Source organism: Bos mutus, chromosome 6 (genome assembly GCF_027580195.1).
Source record: "Bos mutus isolate GX-2022 chromosome 6, NWIPB_WYAK_1.1, whole genome shotgun sequence".
Taxonomy (NCBI): Eukaryota; Metazoa; Chordata; class Mammalia; order Artiodactyla; family Bovidae; genus Bos; species Bos mutus.
The window spans coordinates 26127989-26146613 of record NC_091622.1 but is presented as its reverse complement, the minus strand read 5'-3'; the positions used below and the strand labels follow the sequence as shown (position 1 = coordinate 26146613).

At 44.9% G+C, this 18625-nt stretch overlaps 1 protein-coding gene across 2 annotated transcripts in view; it reads right to left on the bottom strand.

Annotated features, from left to right (window-relative positions):
- Nucleotides 1–3347: 3347 nt before the first annotated feature.
- The window catches only part of TSPAN5 (tetraspanin 5), a 181943-nt gene continuing 166665 nt past the window's right edge, over nucleotides 3348–18625 (bottom strand). For both annotated transcript variants that reach the window (XM_005910176.2, XM_070372107.1), the window contains exons 4-8: nucleotides 14532–14702; nucleotides 12129–12254; nucleotides 9571–9618; nucleotides 9359–9475; nucleotides 3348–6873 (exon numbers count right to left, since the gene is read on the bottom strand). In XM_005910176.2, coding sequence (XP_005910238.1) covers nucleotides 6808–6873; nucleotides 9359–9475; nucleotides 9571–9618; nucleotides 12129–12254; nucleotides 14532–14702 — 528 coding nt within the window. In that variant the 3' untranslated portion in view covers nucleotides 3348–6807. The remainder of the gene's footprint in view (nucleotides 6874–9358; nucleotides 9476–9570; nucleotides 9619–12128; nucleotides 12255–14531; nucleotides 14703–18625) is intronic.

The window sequence follows — 18625 nt, the reverse complement described above, 5'->3', positions numbered from 1 at the left end:
CTTCCCACGGCCTGCAGAGCTCTAAGACTGTTTGACTTGCCAGTTTGCAAAGTTATGGTCACTTCTTTAGAAGGCCTGGGGTGTTACCAAAAAACTCACTATTGCCTTCTACAAAATGCTTTGATAGACAAGTCTGAGTTTTTAAACAGATTTTTGAATTTTGAATCAGATGGCAGGGGGGTTGTAACTGCAGATACTGTCCAGCTTTACCCAAAATTCTACTTTGCATCAGTTACCTCCTCATTCAAACCCATCTCCACAATTACCTACCCAAGTCATTTAGCAAGTTTTTGAGTGCCCAGCATGGGCCAGAGACTGGCCACAATTCCTGGACTCTCCGTACCTGAACTTCTCGGGGCTTACCCATGCTTCTCCCTCTTCTCGAAGCGCCAGGACCTCCCCATATCCCTAGCAGCACTCACCTCCTCATTCCTGCCCTGGAGTCTCTTCCTTCGCTCTCCCTCAGGGGCCTGGGTCAGGCCTCTCTTCCGCTGGGCCTGCTTGTGTTTCTCCCGTCTCAGCAGCACCACCTAGGGAAGCTCTTGGTGAAGTCTGCATTTTCCACAAGTGGGGTTTTATTCTTTCAGTTTACATTTCCTCAAAAATGCATGCAGAGTGCTCACAGCAAAGTGCCTGGAACACAGTAAACTCTCAGTGAAAGTCACGTTTTACTTCAAGGCTTGGAACAGCACACACACCTGGGAGCTGGCTTGCAGCGGGGGTTGGTGGATTAGTGGGCTGATTCGGTCACAAAGTAACAAGACTAAAGAAAGCACCATCGTGGACAACAGCTGTTTTATTTATAAGACTTTAATCCATCTCACAAGGTGCATTCAAGATGGTTTACTTCAAAGAAATACATACAGCAGTGTGACCACTTTTAATCATCATGTAATAAAACATTGCTTATGTCTTAAATGTCCCACAAGACACATCAAAGCAATTTTCAAAGAGCTTAAAGCAGATACAGAGAGCAAGTCCCAAGTCAGGTATGTCCATTCAAATAATAAGAGCCACATACATATTCTATACATTTCCATCCTGAAAGCCAGCAATAGGTATTCAGACTCTACTAGTTTCCTAGAAACTACGAAGCAAAATGCCACAAAGTAGATGGCTTAAACCATGGAGATTTATTGTCTCGTAACGCTGGAGGCTAAAAGTCCAAAGTTAAGGTGTTGGCATGACTGGTTCCTTCTGCAAGCTCTGGGGAAGAATCAATTCCACGCCTCTCTCCTGGTTTCTGGTGACTTGTCACCCGTCTTTGGCATTTCTTGCCTTATAGATGCATCGCCCAATCTCTGCCTTCATGTTCACATGGCATTCTCCTGTGTGCATCTGTGTCCACATTCCCCATTTATATAAAGATAATAACCTACCGGAGTAGGAACCCACCCAGTATGACCTTATCTTCATTACATCTCCTGCACGCTATTTCCAAATGAAGGCCACACTCTGAGGTCCTGAAGGTTTAGGGCTTCACATGAATTTTTGGAAGACATGGTTCAATCTGTAACAAACTCCTAAAACACAAGGTACAGTCGGGAACACTCCACCAGACTTCACAGCCCTTAAAAACAGGGTTGCAGAGTCTCAGATCAAAGTGAACTCCACGTGGTGATCCACAGGGGTGCTTTCAGAGGAAACAGTCATACAAGGAATGTCTAATCCTTGTTTCAGGAGTTTTGTTTGTTGTTTGTTTTGAAGAGGAACTGAGATGCAGATCAGGACCCTGGGGGCCACAGAACCCCCCTGAGTGCCAGTGGAGGGTAGGGGAAAGTATAAAGGTTCAGCACACCTCTCCTCCTTGGTGGGCATTTGGACAGAGGCAGTGCCTCCTGCCTGCAGATTAGCATTTTCAGACCATCACCACCCCATCTATAACCTCCAAGTCTAGGCAACAGGGCAGGGCCCAGCTTCAACCTGTACACATTGCTGCAGTGCACTGGAAAGTTTCAGCAGCAATATCAGGACTTAGATGGTGAAGGGAGCTTAACACCTGCTCCCTGACTTTCCAAAATAAGCTCTGTCATTTTCACGAATGTCAAAGGAATAAAACACCTTCCCACTCTCAGCAAGCAACATATGGCTGTACACCCTCAAGTTCTTCCAAAGAGCTAGTGCCTCTGAGCTAGTGCGGTCACTCTTCCAACTTGTCAGGAGTGCTTTTACATGATCGCCACTAGAGGGCAGGCTATTAAAACGTTCCTTTCAAACTAGAGGTTCTGCAAAAGCAAAAGCTAGCATGAGCTGACGAGCTGCACATTTAAAAGGCAGCTTTCTAGCTGGCCCTCTCGCACATGAACTGCAGCTACAGTCAGTGAAGAGCAACAGCATGCAAACGGCTACCTTGTATGCTACAGTTTTCTTTTTGGAGTAGCTTCACAGAGCAAAGCCCAGGAACTAAGCTGCTCTTCCTTCAGCTTTTCTACTGTTGGGAGTTCCTGGAAGTGAAGGGGTAAATTGCATGGTCAGGACAGGTCCTGAGGAGTTTGGTTTGGGTTAAAGGAAATCAGGATGGACTCACTCGGGCATCCCTCCCCTTGGAGGCCAAACTTACACAAGAACTACTCAGCATGAAAATCCCCCAAACGAAGCTGTATTCAATTAACTATTCAATTAACTGTATAAGCTGTATCCCTTAACTAAGTCTTGAAAACTATAATGTTATAAACTCTTTTGTTGCAAACTCTTCCAAAAAGAAAGGCTCAAGTCTACAGATGGCTTTGGTCCCTAAGCAGTCTGGCTTCCCTTCTCTGAGCCCTACCCCTAACCAGATACACCTGCCTCATCTGTTGTCACGCCTAGACTTTATCATGTCACCACAATAAGGCCAAGATAGAGTATTTCCAAACACTGCATTTTCCTTCTCATTCAAAGCTTAGGCTTCCTCCTCCTGAGAAGGCATCACAAAGAAACAGCCCCCTGGCCTCCCTGGAGAGAGTTGGCCACCAACCCTGTTGGCCAGTGTTTATGGAGGGGTTCCCAGTCCTTCCTTGGAGGTCTCCGCAGGATCTCCCTAGAGAAGGAGGGCTTTGTGGAATAAATGACAAAAGAGCTGGGGAAGTCCCTGGGCCCGGGGTTCTCATTGTTTAGCCCACCAGCTTCCCAGGGCTACGGTCCAAGCCCGCCAGAAACAGGAAACTGTAGAATTAGTGCATCCCTGCCTGCTCTCCCCCTACCCCAACCCCTGCCAACCAACACGCACAGGGCCCAGAGGAGGAAGCGGGCTGCATAAGAAGAAAAAGCCAAGCAACACTTTTCAGCATCCCCTTGAGAAAAGGGTGGCAGGGACCTGGAGCAGGAAGAAAGCTGAAAGAGAAGGAGAGGTTTATTCTTTGTGAGGAAAAAAAAAAGGAGAAAGAACAAGGAAAGGCACTTTTTTTTCAAGTGCTTCATGACATGAAAGTCTACTTTTGAATTCCTGCATTCATTAAAAAAAACTGTATATTTGTAAATCACAGAAGGGAATGCTATTTGTGGGCAACTGGTTAAACAAGAGAGATAAAGACAAATCCAATAATCATCCTCCAACGTCTATCTGCCAAACTTGGAAGAAACTTCCTGTAAGTTCTAAGCTTTGTAGACAAAGCATCTTTTTTTACTTCTGAGCTGTGACATTTCTCCTTTGTTGGCCCAGAGTTTGTTCTGAACAAAGAGGTCCAATTACCTCACATGTACACATAATCTCTACAGCACAGCTAAGAAAACTCAACAAATGTGAATTGGTTATCTCCAGTTACCCCTGATAAATTTCCTTATAGCCATAATAACAAAATAACATTGTCTCAAATATCCAGACAAGTGAGCTACACTGTTTCTCAAACAAGTACGGGAACACAATGTCATGGTCTGAGAATACTGTATGAACCTTCAATTTTTATTGTCTTTGAAAAAAGTCTTTAGTAGTTTGCAAGACAGAAGCCTTCTGCAGAGATAGTTCACAATGAAAGGACATTTATCAATACACTGGTATTTTAATCTTAAAAACTCAGGTGGGTTTTTAAGAATCCTGCTCTAAGGGGCTGCTAGAAATTATTTTCCCATAAAAAGCTTGTGCATGTTATTAAGATTTACCTAGGTCTATGGGTTCTAAATCTTATAGTGTGTTAAAATTGCATGGGAGTTTCTTAAAAAAAATATAAGCTCCAACTCCCACTCCAGGATTGCTAGGGGCAAAGCCTGATCTGTATTCTGCATGGTCCCCAGGTGATGGTGATCACAGACAGTGATTTCGGAGACAGATTTCCTACATCCTCAGTTCTGCCCCATCTCTCATTAGTCTGCGTCCAGCAGCACAAAGGACCTTTCCTTCCCCAGACACAAAATGTTCCCTCTCTCTCTTTTCCCTCTGAGAGAACCTGGTCAGAGGGGTGCCTTGACAAGTGTCTTTCCCAGACACGGAGCAACAGTTCACCTGGAAACTTGTCAAAAATGCACATTCTCAAGCTCCACCCAAGACCCACTAAATGAGAAATTCTGGGGATGTGGCAAACCCACTAATCTGTGTGCTAACAAGCTTTCCAGGAGATTCCAATGCATGCTAACGTCTGATCACCACCGGATTAGAGAATTTCACAACCACAAGAAAGAATGAAGACAGATAGAACTTGATGTAAGGTAGAACCAAGTTTATTAATGACAGCCTTTATTACAACCACTCTCAAGTGTAAAAAAAAAAAAAAAAAAAAGGGGGGGGAGTGATTAATTAAAATTTAGAACTCAGACTTGCTGTTTGGCCTTTTACTGGATGTGCCAAAGGGTGGGAAGCTTGCCTGATTCTGAATCAGCTGGTCAGGTGGAATTCACTGGAGAATGAATGAGGTAACAAACAAGAGTGCCAACCAGAGGGCTCAAGTCTTCTCCAGGTTGGAATGACAATCAATATGGAATGACAACAGTGGTGGGGACAGAAATGAAATAAAATCATCTCACAGCCAGAATACGGAATGAACATCTCTTAACTACACTGAGACACAAAAACACACATGCAGAGTCATACACACCTTAACTCTGGAGACTAGATTTTCAAAGAATTTTTGTCCTTTCTCTGAGCAGACGGACACGTTCATCAGCCACAGCAATGCAACGTGGGGCCACAATGGAAAAGCTTGCTAAGTTTCCACATGCTATGCTAGCTGGCTGCCCAGTTCTGTGTGGGCAAATGTGTCATCACTGTGAAACATGCCTGCGGTTTTCCCACGGACTAAGATCTGCTCCCCAGGGTAGGTGACATTCTGGTAGACACCAGTTAGGATTAAACTCTGGGGGCAAAACTTGTCTCCCCCATCCCCCGCCACCTGGAGTGGGGACAGGGCAAGAGGCAGTTTCTACAAGTGTTTCCCGCCTTATCGCAGAACTCTCGGCCAATCAGCACTCCCCCTTGATCGGCCAATCAGCACCCCCCCTTGATCGGCCAATCAGCACTCCCCCTTGATCGGCCAATCAGCACTCCCCCTTGAGACGTCTGTGCTTTGTTACCATCCTGTTGGTGAGTCGGTACTGAAGACAGAAGCAGCTATGGTCTTGCACTCTGGTTTCGTTTTTGTTTCATAAAAACAAACGAAAACCAGAAGAAAAAAACCATCAGAAGCTTTTGACTCTGTCAACACCATTTCAGAACTGGGTTTAATTCCATTCCAAGAGAAAGGGGAAGCCTGCAGAACAGGCCATGATGATCGATCGACATGGTTCACAGACTGAGTCCACAGATGCCCCTGTGACGCCCAGCTGGTCCCTTCCCAGACGGGGGTTGGCGTGGGGTGGGGGGGGACACACCACTTAAGGCTGCGGACCCACAAAATAAATGCTGACAGAAGAACGTTTATAAAGGCTTGTAGGAAAGACGGCATGAAAAGGAGCTGGTGGATTCAGATTCACAGGTCATGCAGAGAGATTATATAAAAAATTAATATTTGAGCTGAGTAAAAAAAAAAAAATCTAAACTTTAAGAGAAACTGTATCATAGCTTTTGCTTCTGGAAGACGGAAAAAGAGGGGGGTGGCCCACAACAAAACAAAACCCTAAAGTATTCCAGAGTTTCCAAAAAACCCAAAAACTAATTTGGTGGACTGCAGTATTCACTACCTCTTCGTTAACCTCATTTTCTCCTTGGATTTCATTGATAAATAAAGCTCAGGCCTACTTACAGAAAAGATTTGTCCTGCTAGAATTCAGCATCATGAAATGTTCCAAAGCCCCTGCTCAGCACGCAAGGAATACACAACTTCTATGAGGACACACTCCAGGAGAGACCAGATGAGGCCACCCAAGCTCCTTGTCGAATGCGGTCACAAAATGGGAACCCAAAGGCAAGCTGTTTTCTTCCTGGGATGATGGTTGTTAACAGTTCCTTGAAATGTAGGGATGCTAAAAACACACCCCTCCCAGGTAAGGGGCTGAGTTTCAGAAACGACACACTTCCTCAGGCTGTAGCCCAGAAGACAGCCTTCCCATCACTGAAGCAGGGACAAGACTCTTCCACAAACTTAGTACATCTGGCTCCCCCACCCTCCCTTCTTTTTTTTTTTTTCATTTGGTAAGTATCCAACCTTCCAGAAATTCATGGCTACAGTAGAGATTCATGGCGCAAAGACTTTCATACTGGTTATTTTTTAATTCTGTCAGTGAGCAGCATTTCCCAGTTTTACCTCCCCCACCAAAACTAAGTTCTCGGCAGCTCCATCAGTTGGGATTGCGGGATGCCTCTGAGATCAGAGTCCGTGCAGCATGGGTATCAGGTGGGCGCACTGGAGGGTCAGGAAGGCTGGGTCTGTCCAGTGTCTGGAAGTGGCTGTGGCAGGCGCTCTACCAGCTAGCCCTGACAGCCTCGATATCACTCACCAGGTTCTGGGCCAGGCAGATCCCGAAGATCTGAGAAAGGGAGGAAAGGCGTCAAGTGGAGGAAGGTTTAGGCTTTTTCTTTTGGCTACTGAATCCCACCTTTTAAAAAATCTTTGATTTTCAAAATTGAGATAGAATTCACATCCCACAGAATTCATCCTTTTAAAGTGTATAATGTAGTGATTCTCAGTACATTCATGAGAATGTGCGACCATCACCACACTATCTGAATCCAGAATATTTTCATTACCCCCAGAGAAATTCTGTACCCCAGGACAGTCACCCCACCATCCCCCTCATCCTGGCAGTCCTAGAAATCACTAAGCTATTTTCTGTCTCTGTGGATTTGCTTATTTTGGACATATAAATAGAATCATATAATATATGGCCTTTGTGTTGGTCTGCTCTCATGGAGTGAGATGTCTTCAAAGTTCATCCACGTTGCAACAGTAGTTTGATTCTTTTGATGGCTGAATAATATTCCATTATATGGATAAACTTCGTTTTGTTTATGAATGATGGACATGTGGATGGTTTCCACTTTGGGGCTATTGCAAATAATGCTGCTATGAACATCGATGTACAAGTTTTTGGGTAAACATGCTTTCAGTACTTTGGGGCACATACCTAGGAGCAGAATTGCTGAGTCATACGGTTACTCTAATTTTCTCATGAACTAGCAAATTGTTTTCCAAAGAGACTGTGTCCATTTCATTCCCTTTAGTGATGTTTGAGGGTTGCAATTTCTCTATATCCTAACCAGTTCTTATTAATGTCTGTCTGTAGAAGGCAATGGCACCCAACTCCAGTACTCTTGCCTGGAGAGTCCCATGGACGGAGGAGCCTGGTGGGCTGCAGTCCATGGGGTCGCAAAGAGTTGGACACGACTGAGCAACTTCACTTTCACTTTTCACTTTCATGCATTGGAGAAGGAAATGGCAACCCACTCCAGTGTTCTTGCCTGGAGAATCCCAGGGATGGTGGAGCCTGGTGGGCTGCTGTCTATGGGGTCGCACAGAGTTGGACACGACTGAAGCGACTTAGCAGCAGCAGTATGTGTGAAGTGGTATCTCACTGTGGTTCTGAATTTCTCTAATAATTAATGATGTCATTACAAAGAGCTAATGTGTATCTTCTTCAGACTAATGTCTATTCAAACCCTTTGCTCACCTTTAAATTGGGTTTGTCTTTTTTTTATAGTTGAGTTGTTCTTTATATATTCTATACACAGGACCCTGATCAGATGTACTGATATGCAAATTTTTTCTCCCATTTTGTGGGCTTTCTTTTCACTTTCTTAATTGTGTCATTTTCAGCACAAAAGTTTTTAATTTTGATGAAGTCCAATTTATCCACTCTTTTTGGTTGCTTGTGCTTTTAGCATCATATCTAAGAAAATACTTGTCTAATTCAATATCACAAAGATTTACACCTATACTTTCATCTAAAACTTTTATAGCTTTACCTTTTACATTTAGGTATTTGATCAGTTCTGAATTAATTTTTATATGTGATTAGGGATCCAAATGCAGTCTTTTGTATAAATAGTTAGCCCAGCACCATTTGCTGAAAAGACCATTCTTTCCCCATTTTGAATGGTCTTGGTTCCCTGGTCAAAAAAAAGTCAGCTGACCATAGACTAGAGGTTTTTTTTGAACTTTCAGTTCCATTCCACTAAACTATATGTCCAACCATACACCAGTATACACTATCTTGATTACCGTAGCTCTGTCGTAACTTTTGAATTGGGAAGTATGAATTCTCCAACCTTGTGCTTTTTAAAGTGTGTTTTGTTATTCTGGGTCCCTTGAATTTCCATATGAATTGTAGGATCAGCTTGTCCCTTTCTGCAAATAAGTCAGTTGTCATTTTGGCAGGCTGCACTGAATCTTGTAGATCAATTTGGAGAGTATTGCCACCTTAACAATATTAAATATTCCAATCTGTGACAATGGACGACTCTCCATTTATTCAGGTCTTCTTTAATTTCTTTCGATCATTGTACCTTATTTGTGGCCCTCTCTGTTGAAAGTATCTTATCTCCATAAAAAGAAAAGCCCAGTTCTTGGGGCTTCCCAGGAGGAAAAGTGGGTGCTCCCTTCCCTTCCCAGCACTTTGGAAAGATGATCCAGAGAGAGAAAGGAGCACAGAGTGTCTGAGAAACTCCAAAAAGCCTTAGCCTGGCCACTTGGGCAAGGCTCTCCATCTGACCATTCCCGTCTGATCAGCTGTCACAATGCCACATCACTAACCCCATGGAAACGCTGGAAAGCCAGTAGGCAACTAGTGACCCCAGCAATGTTTCCATCTTGAAAAGGAAGAAAGGTTCCCTAAAATCTTCCAGGATAGTAGCATCTAAAATCAGAGCCTTAACAAAATACAAACCAAATAGAGGTGAGGTCTGCTCCCCAGCCCTCCAAGGTGTCTTAACAACTGTGACGTGCAGGGACTAAGCAAAGCATCTGTCCTGGTGAGGGCTCTCCCAGGGCACCATCTCCCATGACAGCCATCTTACCTGTAGCAAGGCAATGCCTATGAAAATACCAGCCACAATGGTTAAGTTGTCCTGCAACCACTTCTCAAACTGGGGCACACAGCCTTTCGTGTAGATTACAATCTGCTGATCGACTTCCTTCACAGGGAAAAGGAGAGCACAGCGTCACTATGCAAATTCAAAAGCTCCTCCAACACCCTTCGTGCTAAGCGACAAGATGGGATTCCACTTACTGGTTTTTGCCTGGCATCATAGCCACACTGAGTGTTGATGACATCTTCCTGGTGGAGAAAAGAAACAGAAAACTGAAACTCACTCTTGTCAGACAGAAAGTCCATCCATGGTCAGCAGAAGATCCCTGCTAAATGTTGGTCATAAAATGTTTATTTGGGCACACAGATGTCCCAGGCACTGTGTAAACACTTTCACACAAAATTCCATAGAATTATTATAACAATCCTCAGGAGGTATTAAATATTCCTTCCTTTCCAAATGAGGAAAACTGAGACTCAGGAAATATCAGAGAGACTAGCAATTCCATTATGTGCGAGTCTCTGAATTCAAAGTTGATAACCTCAAGAAGCTAATGGGTTTAAGGAACTGGAGACAGACAAAAACCACAGTTAAGTTTCTTCTAATGACTTTCATAATGATTATCTCCATTTATGCTCTTCAGTGGGGAATTCTATCTTTGCATCTATATACTAGTATACTGGGCTTCTCTGGTGGCTCAGACAGTAAAGAATCTACCTGCAATGCAGAAGACCGAGGGTTGATCCATGGGTCAGGAAGATTCCCTGGAGAAGGGAATGTCAACTCACTCCATTTTTCCAGGCTATTCTTGCCTGAAAAATTCCATGGACAGCTTAGTGGGCTACAGTCCATGGGGTCACAAGTGTCGGACATGACCAAGTGTCTAAGATACAATACACAGTGTATTGTTTAAATGGTCTTTCCACAAGAACAAGTAATTTTGATAATTAAAAGCAACACCCTGACCACACGTGTGTGGATAGGCACCCTGACATCTCACAGGCCTGAGAAGAGACGTGGGTTCTGCTGTTTCAGGTTTGTTTATGTTTCTCGCCTGCAGGGCATGCGGTGGATTTTACTAGCTTAGCATTTATGGAATGAGACATCTCGTCCCAAAGGATCTGCAATTGAAAGGGGAGGGGGGCATCTTCCGAGAATCTTCAGAATCCTGCTGGAATATTCACTCAGGGCAGAGGCAGGAGACAGACAGAACACAGCTGTGTCTGCTGCCTGGGCGGGCGGGCACCCTGGGCTCTGTGCTGGGCGCTCTCTTGCCTCCCAGCCCACCCAGGGGAAAGGAGAAGTGAGCTGGTGAGGAAGGCTGGCTTTCCAGGGGAGGGTCCAGAGCACAGTCCTCACAGATTCTCAGTCTCCTTCAGACAAAGAGAACAGCCCAGGCTGAGCCTGGGGAAGTTCTCCTTTGCTACCTGAGACCATTGTCCCCTTCTCTCTCTTTTTTCATTTTTTAAATTGAAGGATAGTTTATTTTACAATATTATATTAGCTTCAGGGGCATAGCGTAATGATTCAGTGTTTTTACAGATGAACAACGGCCCCTTTTAAAGAGCCCTGCACCACCCACCTTGCAGGGGAGAAGCAGCCACTGAACTAACTCATCAGCACCCACATGGCCCTGTCCCTTGTAGGGAAGGGCGGGTCTGGGGGAAGACATGGGGTGGCTGACCAGTCAGAGAGAGGCTGAGGAGCAAGGAAAGGCCAAGGGCACCTTCCCTCTCACATGTACTGTTCTAACCCTCAATTCCAGCTTTTATACACAGATGGGGAGCTGCACTTGAAGCCATACTGTGTATCAGATTTCTCTGATGGCTCAGACAAAAGAATCTGCCTGCAATGAGGGAGGTCTGGGCTCGAGCCCTGGGTCAGGAAGATCTCCTGGAGAAGGGAATGGCAACCCACTCCAGTATTCTTGCCTGGAGAATTTCATGGACCGAGGAGCCTGGTGGGCTACAGTCCATGGGGTCGCAGAGTCTGACTAGACTGAGACACATTCAGTATACCAGACAAATAATTTGACTCAAAATACAATCAAACCCACAGTAAAGAGGGTGGCTTGTGGACAGGTTTTATAATTTTTCCTAACATACAAGCTGCAGTGACTGTCACCATTCTGGCCAAGAGTGTGGGCAGCCACAGTCTTCCTGCAGTGGTCTCGTCCTAGCTTGTCTCAGACTCTTCTTCTATTCCTAGGACTGCTTCAGAGCTGAGTCAGCAAGAAAAGGGTTACTAACCCCAAGCAACACAGTGCTTCCATACAAGCCCGTCCTTCTCACGAGGAAGGAATACAGGCGATATGGGCAGCTGCCAGAGTTTAGGCTCAGCCCCATCACTCGCCAGCAGTGCGAGCCTGGGAAAGCTACTTAAACTCCATGGGCCTTGATTTCACCTGAAAAGGGAAGACAATGGTAGTATCTGCCAGTGGGAAGGTCCCAAAGTGAAATGAGCCAATATGCACACAGGCTTAGAACAGGAACCAGCATGAACCGCTAAATTAATGTCGGGCATGAGTCGAATACAACTGAGCAACTAACATACATACATACATACATACATACATATATATATATATATGATTACTCCTATTGAGATGATCTGAGCTCTAACCCCCCACCCCCTGCAAGAGGAGCTACAATTAGGAATAGGTGGGTAAGAAGAGGTTTCCAGAAAAAAAAAGAACCTGCTCATCCCACACACACTGTCAGTGTGATGCACGGCCAGCGGGTTTCTGGCAGTCACTTACCGCGGGGTCTTTAGTACAGCAGGAGAAGGGCACACCGCATCGCTCTCGACTTGCATTGGAATCTGTGCAATTGAAGTAAATATTTAGGTTCCAATCATCAGCTCCAAAAGCCCCACAGCACTGCCACTAGAGCAAACAGGAGAGAATTAGAACATCTCAACTTGGAGGCGACCAGGTGCCCAGGCTCCACCTGCCAGAATGACCCACACCCAGCTTCTGCCAGCTCTAACCTTCTCTCTGGCCCAGAATTTTACTTTTAAACCAAGATGAACCTAAAGGGCCACTGTAAAAGCTTCTGAGTTAAGGCTGAAGGTGTGTAGTAAGCCTGTGCTGGTGATGGACAAAAAAGCCATAAGACCCGTGGTGGGAGGTGGAGGACGGGCAGGGGAGGATTGTACCAGCAGGGCCCAGTCAGAGCAAAGTCTGTTTGGTTCAAGTACATGAAGGAACACTCTAGAAGGACAGCAAGACAGCAAGCAGCAGCAGTGTCTGAAGGAGGCAACTGGGGTCATGGTAGGAGATCCATGGGTTTACTTCTTTTTTAAATTTCCATCTCTACACAGTTTTTATCTATTTTACTGAGATAGAATTGACATACAATAAAATGCACATATTTAAGGTGTATAACCTGGTACGTTTTCACATATTTATACATCATAAAAGCATCATTGCAAGCAAGATAGTGAACATATCTGTTACCACCCCCCAAGTTTGAAAGGCATACTTTTTATTCTGCATCTGTTTCTATTCTGAATTTTTAAAAACAAGAGCATGGATTTAGATTTTCAACCTAAAAACTGCAATCAGTTAAAATATAATAAAACAAGCTGTTAAATTCAGTGAGTCTTCAGGCTAGATTCCAGGGTGGCTTCATCATAAGTCCCTTTGACACTCCCCCATGCTGGCCCAGTCCAACTTCTCTGAGTTAAATAAACATCAAGCCTTGACCATTGTAAGGGTTTCAAGATCAATAGCTACTTCAAAGTATTAAAATCCAAGAGAGAAAAGTGAAATCACATGAAATAACAGAATTCCAATATAAAGCAGACAGCATCTCAAGAGAACGTGTATCCGCATGTTCTTCCAGCTCATCGGATCCTCCAAAGGCTTGGCTTGTACATCTCCAGTTGGCCTACAAAGCTCCATCAGATCTGTCATGCAAACTAGTCAGCAATAATACTTGGCAAGGTGTGAGCTTGCATCCATTATGACCCAACAAAACAGTCAAGTCTGCTGAGGAAATGAATCAGGGCTTAATTTCACACCTGAGGGACAGCAGGCTCCAGGACAGTCATTGCATCTTAGAACAAAACCAGCACAATTCAGCTCACTTCTGAGTGCCTATCAGGGCAGGGGGCCTCCCCTATGGCAAGCGCTGACGCAGCCCTCTCCTGCTCACTCTGGAAAACCAGCCAACCAAGAGAAAACCACTGGTCCACTGAGTTTCTGTCTGGCCTCCAGTTCTGCCACATACATGACACATACATGAATGTCATGGACTCAGCTGTTCAGTTCTGCTCCCCTTATCTATCTTCTCCGTGCATGCAGATAAAGGCTGTCAGTTTGTAGGGCAGTAACACCTGAAGCCTAATATACACCCATGTACCTCTTATTAGTGTCAGAATGTCCCCATGAGTTAAACAGCAGCTACTATTATTTCCATTTTACTCTTACGGAAACAGCTCAAGGTCCTTTTAGCCCAAGGGTGCTTAGCTGATGAGATTTTGGCACTTGCTGTGTGTCTTCTGGTCCCCTGTTGATACCATGTTGCATTTTGAGTGGAACAGGGCATCTGCTACCTCATTTGCATCGCAGAGGCCACTGTCTCACAAACATGTTGAGAAACTGGAATGGGAGGTAGCTCTACTCTATAGATTATTTACTTGTGAGAAGTCACCGAGGCTCAGAAGTTTCTCAGTTTTCAGTTTCAGGTATTCGGATAGGCATAATTTTAGGAACTTGGTGGATAAATATTCTATTGCTAAGTACATTATTATGAGCTATGAAGCATGGAGAATGACCAGGAAGGGGACCAAGAATAGAAAAAAATCCACATTTAGCCTACCCCCTCCAGTGCAAAAAAAGAGGGTAAACCTATAGCAAAACAAGAGACTTCAAATGTTGACAGGAGTGAGCACCCTTGATGATAACCTCTTTGCCTAAGAGTTTTCTTCTTTGTTCTTAGTAGAAACTGAGATAAGTGAAAAATCAGACATTTCCCATTAGAATACAAATCATGTAAGTTATACAACAAGTTAGAAAACAAGCAAACAAATGAAAAAAACATGCAGAAGAGTCAGAGGTAGGTTGCAACTGGCAGATGCAGAAGCCAGGAGGAACATTCACTGGGTTCATCCTTCCAAGAAGGCTTTCAACCTGAAAATAAGCCAAATTTAAACTTACATATTCCTGGGTGAAGTCTATGAGGTTCTGCAAATCTATGTCATCCCTGTATGCTCTGATGTTGTTGTTTATAAAGAAATACAGCTGGTCTTTGATCCAGTCTTTGAAAACAAATGCCAGAACCCCAGCAGTGAGCTCCAGGAAGAAAATAATTCCCAGGAACACAGAAAACTAAAACAAAAGGCACACAGAAAACAGTTATAAGTGCTATTTTTGGTCATATATACTTAAACGGTTTCTTCTAAAAAGGTTTGTAATTATATTGGGTTATTACCCATGCCCAAAGCAGATAACCTTCAATTTCTTAAGATTCATTAATAGAGTATTACACTCCAAAAAAGAATTTTTAAAAATCATTTCATAATCACATTGTAGGGGCTCTGGTGTTCCATTTTGGTAATTAACCAACAAAGCCCATAAGCAAACATGGATAACAGGAACTTCTCATTAGACCCACATTAACGCCTAATGAGTTTCTCCAGATTAATGCACTTGTCAGACGCTTGAACAATGACCTGCCCCTACCTCTGGTAAGCTTTTGTATGTTGAAAGATAAATTATCCCAATTTTTTATGACTGTCTGTCATTTGCTACTGTGGCCTTGATTCTGGATGCAATCTATTCCTTTTCTGGATTCAGGACACCATGTTTTAATTCCCCTTTGCACCTGCCACACAGAGTAAGAGAGCAGATGTGTGCACCTTAGACGAAGAGGTCAAAGAGGAAGTTGGTGGGGAACGGGGGGGTGGGGAGGAGGTAAGCTGTGACATGAACAAAATTTCCCATCATGAAAATAAAATGAAACCACTGGTTTGAGCACTGTCTTGGGAACGCGAGCCGTGCCAGCCTTCCCTGGTGAAGCACCAGGCTCGTGATATTTTAAACAACATCAACACGCAGCCGGAGGAAGACTTCCGGCTGACGTAGACAATGAGAGTTTAAGAGGAAGGCTGGAGACCACAGGATACACGGTCATTGCCCATAAATCTGGAGAAATTTCCCTTTCATCTAAAACGCCCAGAAGTGCCTCATCTTAGTCATATCTACATCCCGCTCACGCCCATGCTTCTTTCCGCCTCCTCCCACCCCCACATTCTCACCCTTTACGAACTATTTCATTCAAACGGATTATGAGAAATGAAGCTGTAAAGGACCAGAGGGTAAACTTCTGGTGACAAGGAAAGAGAGAGTGACACTGGGGCCACCCGTCCTGCTGGGCTCCTGCCACTGAGTGGCTGAGGGGCAAGGGCGCGAAAGCTGCTGCTGGGTCTACATTCAGCGAGCAGACAGCAAGGCGCTCAGGAGAGGAAAACACGTTGGCGAGGGGTGCAAAGGAAGTGCCGTAATTTGCTTACAAAAATTAAAAAAAAAAAAAAAAAAAAAAGCTTTTTTTTAATTCAACAAACATGTACTGAATGGCCCGGGAGAGCGCAGGCCCTGGCCTGGGTGGGCCTTGCAGAGTCAAGGGCAGGTAGGAGCACAGCCCTGCCCCCACAGAGCCCACAGTCTTCTGTGACTGGGGTCGGGGGTTGCAGAGGACCATGGGGCCAGGTCTTTCCACATTAGACAGTGTTTATCCAAAATGCTGGGAGGAGGGGAACGAGGGAGGGGAGGGAGGGGAGGGAGAGGAGGGAGGGGAGGGAAGGGTTGGAAGGAAGAAGGGCCTGCCAAAGTCCAGGACCCCATGGTTTAGGCCACAATTCTAGACCTTCTAGCTCAGCCCCTCAGGTTCCACAGAGCTCCTGGCTATCGGTCCTTGGTGAGTTCACCACAAAAGGAATCTAAACAGCTCTTAACAGTCACCAGTACTACCAAGAATTTCAAAGTAAGCTTTCCTCAATCTAGAAAAAAGAGAGGGAAAAAATCCTACCACTTTTTCACATACTGCCTACCCCACCACATAAAACGACTCCCTCCTTCATCAGGGAGCACTCTACACGTCAGTATAACAGATAACACACTATAGGAGTGAGAAAAACCATAGCCGGTTCCCAGGTGTGTACACGCAAACCAGAGGCCATGCAAAGGTATTAATTAGATGTCCGTCCTTGCCTCCATCATAGAGGCAAGTTCACGTTCCAGTCACTCTGATACGTTTTCTCATAATGAATCATAACGTACATAATCAGAAATTGAGTCCAAATAAAATTCTTCTCAAGTATTTGGCAGAAATCTGCCTCCCTCGGATGCCGTGAGCTAATTTCCCCCATTTCCTATGGGACAGAGATTGACACACAGGCTTCACCTCAGGGCCTCAGTCAACCAGGAAGCTCATTCCCAGCCCCTGGGTTTCCCTCAGCAGCTCTCTTAGCCTTCTGGCATCCGACCTTTGAGGCTGTTTGGAGCCGTGTTGACATTTACTTCCTACTTCTGTCACAGCTCCTGCTCAAAGCATATTCTAGGCCAGTTTTGATTGTACTAAGTGGAGAGAGAGGGCATTTAAAATATTCTCCAAGTCTCAAAAAAAAAAAAAACAAGAAACAACACTATTCTCTTCATTTTCAATGTGGGACTTCGTAAATTAAGATGCTAATCTAGAGAAATGTATGTATTTCTGTCTGTTCAGTTAACTCTGGTATCTTCAACTACAAAAATCATCAGATCTACTAAAGATACTACCCTTATAAACCAAACCACATGCCAGTAAATCACATTAAAGGGGAAAAGGAGACTAACACTGATAAAATAGTGGCCAGTAGTATGATCTGAGACCACTGAGGCTATAGAGAAGCTGAGTGAGGTGAGCTCAAACATTTAGAAATATCTCATGTCAAGAAGACTGCTGGGTTGGTAGGTCACAATCAGGGACAAAGCTCTCCTTAGGACTCCAGAGGTCAAGACTAGGTGAGGAATAAAGTGTGTGTGTGTGTGTGTGTGTGTGTAAAACTATCTACAACATGTGGTTGTGCTGTGATTAGTTGCTCAGTTCATGTCCGACTCTCTGTGACCCCATGGATTGTAGCCCGCCAGGTCCTTCTGTCCACAGGGATTCTCCAGGCAAGAATACTAGAGTGTGTTGCCGTTTTCTTCTCCAGGGGATCTTCCCAACCCAGGGATTGAACCCAGCTCTCTCGCATTCCTGGAACAGTCTTTACTTGCAACACAGACCTACATATAAAGAACAGGGAACCAAGCACTCATTAAATTGTACACAGGACCAAGCAATCCTTGGTTTTCCCTGTTAGCATGAGTTATATGAACTTTCAAGTTAAACAGCCTCCAGAACCTTGTCTGAGGCAGAGGTGCTCAAATTCAAAAAGAGTTAGCATGGGGTGGTGGTGGAGAAGACTCTTGAGAGTCCCTTGGACTGCAAGGAGATCCAACCAGTCCATTCTGAAGGAGATCAGCCCTGGGATTTCTTTGGAAGGAATGATGCTAAAGCTGAAACTCCAGTACTTTGGCCACCTCATGCGAAGAGTTGACTCATTGGAAAAGACTCTGATGCTGGGAGGGATTGGGGGCAGGAGGAGAAGGGGACGACAGAGGATGAGATGGCTGGATGGCATCACTGACTCGATGGACGTGAGTCTGAGTGAACTCCGGGAGTTGGTGATGGACAGGGAGGCCTGGCGTGCTGCGATTCATGGGGTCGCAACGAGTCGGACACGACTAAGTGACTGAACTGACTGACTGACTGACTGATGGATGGTGAAACTGAGTCTGCTTTTCTTAGGGAAATTCAAGAAAAGATGCCAGAGGAGACGTGGTGAAAGTGCTAAGGTGGGAATCCCATGCAGCATGGCTGTCGGGACCAGCTCTAGTCGATGCTCTTGTTTGAGTGCACATGTCCCTAGACAACGCTGCATCAGCAGAGGGAGAGGAGCCGCCCAGGGACGGCGGCTGTAACACTAATGCAGATCTCTCCAAGTCACGGTCTTCCCTCACCATGGAAAGGTGGGTTTGTCTTTTTTCTTTAATTCATTTTTCTGTTCTTGGAGAGGGAAGTGGATGCTGTTGTGCCATGAGACAGACACCTACCAGAATGCCAAGCTCCGGACAGGCAGGCACACTCCTGACCACTGACTACACCTACCAAACTGACTTCAGAGACACACAGGGAAGCACATGCCGTTTTGATCTCCTGCGGAAGAAAT